This window comes from Colletotrichum acutatum (assembly GCF_030867785.1).
Source record: "Colletotrichum acutatum strain CBS 112980 chromosome Unknown BDZ83scaffold_102, whole genome shotgun sequence".
Lineage (NCBI taxonomy): Eukaryota > Fungi > Ascomycota > Sordariomycetes > Glomerellales > Glomerellaceae > Colletotrichum > Colletotrichum acutatum.
Genome location: NW_026849096.1, coordinates 146,599 through 153,273, shown reverse-complemented (window position 1 = coordinate 153,273; position 6,675 = coordinate 146,599). Strand labels below are relative to the sequence as shown.

Sequence of the window (6,675 nt, the reverse complement as noted above, 5' to 3'; positions counted from 1 at the left end):
GGCCTTACAGACGATCTGTCGTACGGCGAACGGTGCGATCTTCCGAGCGGCCGCTAAGCTTTCTTCCGGGACGCGGGCAAAGATGCGGAGGTCCTCCTTCGGCTGCGCCTGCGGCTGATCCTCGGCGGGGAGTGTGGCCTTCGGGCGGGCAGAGCTCTGGCAGCTCTGGCCGCTCCGGGTCGCCGCAGTGGTGTTGCCCGCCATCGGTGCGACGACAGCCGCCCAACTCCGGGCCGCTATTGGGCTTGTCTCGTGATTGATCAGTCTCTTGAGGGTTTGAATGACATAGGCAGTGGCTTCTTTCGCGATCTGCTTTCTAGAACCGTCAAAGCTGGCGACAACGCTGTCGACGGACCGTGCAATGGTCAGAAAGACGTCTTTCCGTGCCTCGTACTGTCTAGCTTCTTCTGCAAGGGCTGTCAAGACGGACCCTGTGGCAGATCCGCTCGGAGCAGATGCGGTAGAGGCTGCGGGCCCCTCGGCCGAGGTAGGGGCGTCGGTGGTGGCATCAAGCTGGCTTCCCGTTAGGCTGGGCCGGGTCGGCTGTGCCTCGGCGTCGCGGCGTCGCTTAGCTCTTGAGGTGGGGTTCGGCTCCGGAGGTGTCCCGGAGCCTGGTTCGGGGTCGGCTTGGTCGGCCGACATCAGTCCGGTGCCCGACGGCGGCTGTGAGGCCATCGCGGATGCGGGCTCCGGCAAGGGGAGGTGAAGAGTTTTCGGCTGTTAGTAATTTGGTGGTAGGCTCACTCATTCACTAACAGCAGATGCCAAGAAAAATTAGGCGAGAGGGAAGTTGGGCCCAGTACATGGTACATCCTCAGTGATGACCAGAGAAGAATAATAGCAGTCACCATGGATGAGCAGCAAGAAAGCGAGGATCTAGCCGTGGAAATCCTCAAAAGTTTTATCGATACTCTCCCAGCTGATGTGTACGCAATCAAAGTCTCTCCACAAGGGAATTTGATTTCCATGTCCAACGACCCCGAAGATGACGAAACCTCTTGCGTGCATTATCCGCCTCTAGAGGAAATTCAACGTCCTGAGGGTATCAGAACAATCATTCGTTCTGAGCTAAAGGAAATTAATCGACTCGGTCCCGACACTGATCTTGTGTCGTATCAGCCACATCCAAACGACAATGAACCATAGAAAGTCGTCTTCAAATACTACTTTATTTTCCAGTTCATTCAAAGGGTTTGGAATGAACTGAATCTGTGGATGCGTCTCCCTCGGCACCCAAATATTGTTCCTTTCGATCGGCTGGTGGTGGATGAACTTAAGGGCCGCGTTGTTGGGTTCACAAGTGTATATATTCCTGGCGGAACACTTGAAGATAACCAATCCCGCGTGTTCAAACTCAGATGGTTTGAGCAGTTGACTAATGTCGTGGACGTTCTCAATCTGAAGCACGGCATCATGCATCAAGATATTGCGACAAGGAATTTACTAGTCGACCCGTCGACAGACAACCTGCAGCTATTTGACTTCAACTTCTCGGGCCGCATCGGAGGTCCCTGCTATATCGAAACTCGGAACGATGTCAATGGTGTTATATTCACACTGTACGAGATCATTACTCGCGATGGCCATTTTAGGCAGGTGCCCAACGAGGAACAGAACCCGGATGATGTTCAAGGGCTGTCCAGATGGCCCAAGCATCCAGAGGTACAGCTCGATCATCCGGTGTCGGAATATCGATCATATCTCAATCGTTGGGTGAAAAAGAGGCGGGAAGAGAGAGGTATTTCTGTTTATACTGAAGCGCCGGAGCCAATCGACTGGCCTCCGCTCCAAACTCCGAGAAGAGAGTACACCGCCGTTGATAAGAAAGGAAATGAAATTGTCCAGCTGGAAACGGATTGGAGTAGATTACGCCGCAACGAGAGAAAGAAAGGCAACATCACGCTGGAATGGCAACGCCCACCGCGGAACAAAGTTTTGCAAGATGATAGGAGTTAAGTGACAATAACAAATCACAAGACAACAGTGGAAAGGTCACCGAAATAATGTCTCCTAGAGCGAGCTCACATTTGGCATTTCTTGATCCGAATTATGAACAGAGTTAAGTGGACAAGTCATCGTGTAGTATCCAAAAAGGTGCCTGATGTCTATTCCCTTGCCCGACACTTCGTTGAGTTCAATAACATTGAAGTATGCCAGGACTACCTCAAGAGTTCTGGAAACTAGCATATCGACGTGATAGTTCTTGCATGCCAGCCTCACGCACTGATACAACTTTCTGGAGGAACTCCTCCTTACGCAAAGTCTCCGGCCAGCCACACTCATAATACAAGTTCTTGATACCCTAGGAGATGTCATAAGTAGGTCAGCACTCACGTTTTATGCATATGGAGAGAAATTCACCAGTTGATGCACGTGTACGCTCACCTCCGATCCAGAGTCCCCGCTCTTCAAAATGCTCTTCCCGAGATCTCCCGCCGCAGGAGCCGGCACAAGTGTTAGAGAAGAAATCTGTGTTCGAATCTTGTCAAAGAATTCTTTAAACGAGAGAGCCTTTGCTTTGAGCCACCATATCTGCTGTTTGTCGACCTCAGCAGGCTCGTCGTCAAACAAGTAGTATTCATCCGCGTGAGGATAGACACAGCCTGACAAATGAGACGCAGTAGATCAGTACATATCTGGCAAGCTTAGAGGGTTTGATTTCACCTCGATCGGTATCAATTACCCAAGTGATTCCTATCTCCGACTCCTCGCATGTTAGGGTGATGAGATGCGGAGGCATTGGACCGTCGAAAGGCGCCAGGCCAAGAGCACAGAAGGACCTCTTGTGCCAGTTGACGCGGCGGCCATTCTCGGGCTGCCAGTGCTCATGCAAGTAGGAAATAGCCATGGAGGCGAAATAGACCTCGGTGTTCTTTTTGCGGGGATAAGGGATGCGCCGAAGCAGTTGAATGACCTTGATGTCGCGACCTAATTTTTGCAAGGCGTTCACATTCAGGTCTTCGTCGGACCATCCCGCAGGCTCTGGTGGCCAGCGGACATCCTCGGGCTCGAAGTAAGCCATGTCAATCAGCAGTTGATAGTGTTTCTTAATGAGCGATACAAGTTCATCGTGGCTATAGAAGAAGTTTTCGGCCTTGGTGCTACGCTTCTTGCGTCGGGCCATGGTTAGAGTGCGCGTGTACTTGACTGAGTGGAAGTTGTTGACGCGAAGATCCACGTGAACTGAGGGAAATGAGGGGAACACGCGGTCGGAGACGCGAGGGTGTCAGGTGCACTTCTATAGGCACACGCCTATTGGATGTAAGGGGTTCTTTGAATAGGACTGAGATGCAGGAGCCAAGACCAGATCGAATGATGCCAATAGATGTGCTCCTACCATCCAATGCAGTTTTATTGGAAGTCAAAACAGAGCGTAGGGCACCTAATGTGACACCATATCAACTCAACCACACGCATAGAAGAATGTCCTCTTGATAGACTTGGATCAACACCATTCAGAATAAATTGAGGTAAAATCGTGCTCAAAGGCCGTTTGTCAGTCAACTGTTTGATGACACAGGTGAGTTGTCTAAACATCAATACCTGGCACGGGATCCCAGAGCAAAAGTTACTACGATTGGTGTCATTCTTACTTCGCCCAGCTCCCCCTACTCATATAGGTAGGTCGGACACGTCTAATGTCGCTTTCCCAGAAGCTCCGGTTATCGCTTTGAAAGGGTAGTGGCATTTCATATCAAGTAGTTATGCATGCGTTGTACATCCACTAAAAGTCCCCGGCCAGAACATAAGAGTCGCACAACTTGCCCCACTCACTCAAGTGGTTGAACAAACGCAAAGAACCCGTCTATTTATCCCATAGAGTGCGAGTTGACCGAGTACACACATACGTACTTTCACAACAGGTAACAGTGAGTACGTCCCCCATTTCAGTTATCTCGGCAAATCGGAAATGTGGAATAGGGTTGATTCAAGGCAAGGCTAGAAAGATTTGTATCTACGTCAACTCGCACTGCATGGGATACAAGCAATGCAAAAAGTTATACTCTCTCCTTCCAGAATCGAACTAGAGACCTTTCGATGACAAGGGATAAACCATTACAGTCGAACGTGATGAACCAACTACACCAAGGAGAGGACGACCAAGGCTGTGCCTTGCTTGGTGTGGGTTGGTGCAGGAAAGAAATGCCTCAAGAAGCCTGGCGTTGACCCACCGCTTGACCCTCCTTACCCACCTCGAGCTTCAGGTAGTGAGTGCATGGATCGATTTACAATATCTTAAACCCTCTACTCAAGAATATTGACAAACTTGTGACTTTGTTAGTATCTCAACAGTGGCGACTTATCACAGCATCTCTTAGTCTAGTAGATACATGTATGATTACGATAGCGCGCTGAACTAAAGCGTCCAATTCCCTGGGACTTTGTATATGGGGAATTCTAGAGTCCACAGTAAGCAGAACATGTAAGACTTGAAAAGACGCGCAGGACCGGATCTACTTTTGAACTCCAGTTGAAAACCCAAAATGAAGACGAAAGAAGTAATCATTAAGTGAGTATGAAGCAGTGAATTATACACAGGCCGGACAAAACCAAACGTATGTATCAATTTACGACTTTGTCTGAGTCTAAACCTAGATGATAATCTTCATCCCTTGTCTGAACTATAGTGGATGACGTGCCCGGTTATATTGGGAAGCGTGGACATCATTTCGAGCAACTGTCGTGCAGAGGCCTTTGCCGAGGTCGTCTCACATTCAATTTGGCAATAATACTTTCACGGTGCAGTTGAGCATAGCAATTAAAGAATCCTATATTGTCAATTTCAAAGCTAAGTGAGCATAAAAGTTTCAGAGATTGATGACCAAGCTTAGTCCCAGAACCTTGGCCCGAGGTAGGCGGTAAAAGCTACGTTTTCTCCGCCTCCCGTAGAGACGATTGATGCCATATTATGCAGGCTTGTGTCCCTCTCGTCACCGCTATTTTCATACAATTAGTGATGACTCAGGAGTATGAGCTTCTGGGGTAGATTGAGTACTCACAAGACGCATTGAACAGCATGCTCAATATCGTAATGCCCCAAACTCTGCGTCTGTAGCAAGCGCTGGTAACGACGTACGATTCCGGGCTCGTCGCGCGCATATTGCCATATAGGCACGTACATCTTGACTACCGGAACTGCGTTGCCTGGCACCAGCTCAAACGTTGGATTAAGCCCACAGTACTTGCTTTCCGGTTCGCGGAGAGGCTTTTGCAGTCCCTCTCTATCAGTCAGAGAAACATCTTCCACATCCATAAGGAGCGGCCAGAGAGTATCTAGATATTTCGGTGAGGGGACGCGACCACCCATGGTCATGACACGACGGGCTGAGGCGAGTGAGTTAACATGTGTGTGGGTGTAGACCTTGAATCGAGGCTTCATCTGGGGCCCCAGACAGTCGATGGCAAGGAAATGTATGAGATTATCCTTGCCATCAGAGGTCAGAAATGATCGGACCATTTCCCAGGATGCTAGCAGCTCCTCATCGCCACCGGCAAGTCGTCTCAGAATGGACTCTGTGACGTCTAGTAGGTCCCTGCCTGTTGCAAGAGCTTTGAGCTGCGGAAACAGATACAGCTTCATATTAATAGCCGGGCTGCCGCTATCAACGGGCTCGAGATCGAACGCAACGAAACAGTTTTGCTGAGGCAGCGCACCGGCCGTGTCACTGCGACTGGCATGCTTCTCAAGTAGGCCGGCCTGCTCCTCTTCAGTGAGGAAGATTGAATCAAAAAAGGCATCCAGTCGATCACGGTCTGCATGGCATGCAGACGCGAAATCTTCACATTTCTTGCGTAGATCCTTTTGCCCTAGGGGGTCATCGACCACATGGCTCTCAGCCAGCGGCTGTACTGAAAACCGTATTTTGGCCTTTTTATGAGGCGCAAAGGCGATGCTTAGCTCGTATGGCCCATGGTTATGCGTCCCTATGTATTGCGGCCAGTCGGCCGCGCGAGGCGGGTTGAGACGGGGAACCACAACCTCACGGGCAAAGTTGAGATAGTACTCCTGCGACTCGGCCGAGTAGGAGTCCGTCCAGCGTAGAAGCGAGGAGAGAGTGTCTTGGATGGTGGGATCCCATGAGGAGACGAGTGGTTTTCCTTGGGAATTTCCTTTGATGGCGAAAGAGTGATCGACTCTGCTGTAGAGGTTGGAGATATTCTTCGTAGCACGATTGCCGTCGGGGACAATGGTAGACTGGTAAGTTTCTGTCATGTTGAGGTTGTCGATGTCCACAGTCATATTCCTGATTATCTGCTTGGCATTCATATCTTCCACATCCCCCATCACCTCTTCTCTTTGAACGTTTTATATCTCTACGAAAGGCCCGTGTCCTCTTAGACGTTCAATCATGGGTTGAGTTGCCGGCAAAGCCGGCGAAGCTAGGGAGGTCGCGACTGGTTGCCGTTTTAGGACTTTCAACACGTCGCCAGCCAGAGGCATTCTTTCCGCAGAAAGTCAATGATTTCGAGATGGTTTTAGCTCTTTAGAAGCCGAGTTGCTTTCGGAGAGCGATGAGAAATTCGAATACGGGTCCGAGGACCCGGTATGCACAAGCCAAAGTAATCATTAACGCTTGATAGGCTGTTGGAGTTGAGATGACAAAGGTTATTTCTCATATATGAAACTGAACTCAAAGAGAGCATCTGACCGCACTATTCTTTGCCCCATCCCGA

The 6,675-nt window shown here is 49.9% G+C and overlaps 3 protein-coding genes and 1 non-coding gene across 4 annotated transcripts; 1 reads left to right on the top strand and 3 right to left on the bottom strand.

Annotated features, from left to right (window-relative positions):
- Positions 1–849: 849 nt before the first annotated feature.
- Positions 850–2,011, top strand: BDZ83DRAFT_760246 (uncharacterized protein; the record flags this gene model as incomplete). The annotated part of the gene is made up of 2 exons (XM_060515160.1): positions 850–1,107; positions 1,147–2,011. The coding sequence occupies 2 exons, from the start codon at positions 850–852 to the stop codon at positions 1,954–1,956; spliced, it is 1,068 nt and encodes a 355-aa protein (XP_060361198.1). The 3' UTR covers positions 1,957–2,011.
- A 9-nt stretch (positions 2,012–2,020) lies between these two features.
- Positions 2,021–3,158, bottom strand: BDZ83DRAFT_633068 (uncharacterized protein). Its single transcript, XM_060509009.1, has 3 exons — positions 2,665–3,158; positions 2,386–2,603; positions 2,021–2,302 (listed from the first exon to the last, which is right to left on the bottom strand). Exons 1-3 carry the CDS (start codon positions 3,122–3,124, stop codon positions 2,165–2,167), a joined length of 816 nt encoding a protein of 271 aa, XP_060361197.1. The 5' UTR covers positions 3,125–3,158; the 3' UTR covers positions 2,021–2,164.
- Positions 3,159–4,004: 846 nt separating this feature from the next.
- Positions 4,005–4,095, bottom strand: BDZ83DRAFT_t234. Its single transcript has one exon. It is a non-coding gene; the product is annotated as a tRNA-Tyr (tRNA).
- A 733-nt stretch (positions 4,096–4,828) lies between these two features.
- Positions 4,829–6,241, bottom strand: BDZ83DRAFT_755519 (tryptophan dimethylallyltransferase-domain-containing protein; the record flags this gene model as incomplete). The annotated part of the gene is made up of 2 exons (XM_060514627.1): positions 4,829–4,937; positions 5,001–6,241. 2 exons carry the CDS (start codon positions 6,239–6,241, stop codon positions 4,829–4,831), a joined length of 1,350 nt encoding a protein of 449 aa, XP_060361196.1.
- Positions 6,242–6,675: the final 434 nt, after the last annotated feature.

Coding starts and splice junctions, on each gene's coding strand:
- BDZ83DRAFT_633068 (XM_060509009.1), bottom strand. CDS start 3,124: ATGGCCCGACGCAAGAAGCGTAGCACCAAGGCCGAAAACTTCTTCTAT. Junction 2,604..2,664: donor GGTAATTGATACCGATCGAG/GTGAAATCAAAC, acceptor CTCATTTGTCAG/GCTGTGTCTATCCTCACGCG. Junction 2,303..2,385: donor GCGGGGACTCTGGATCGGAG/GTGAGCGTACAC, acceptor GACATCTCCTAG/GGTATCAAGAACTTGTATTA.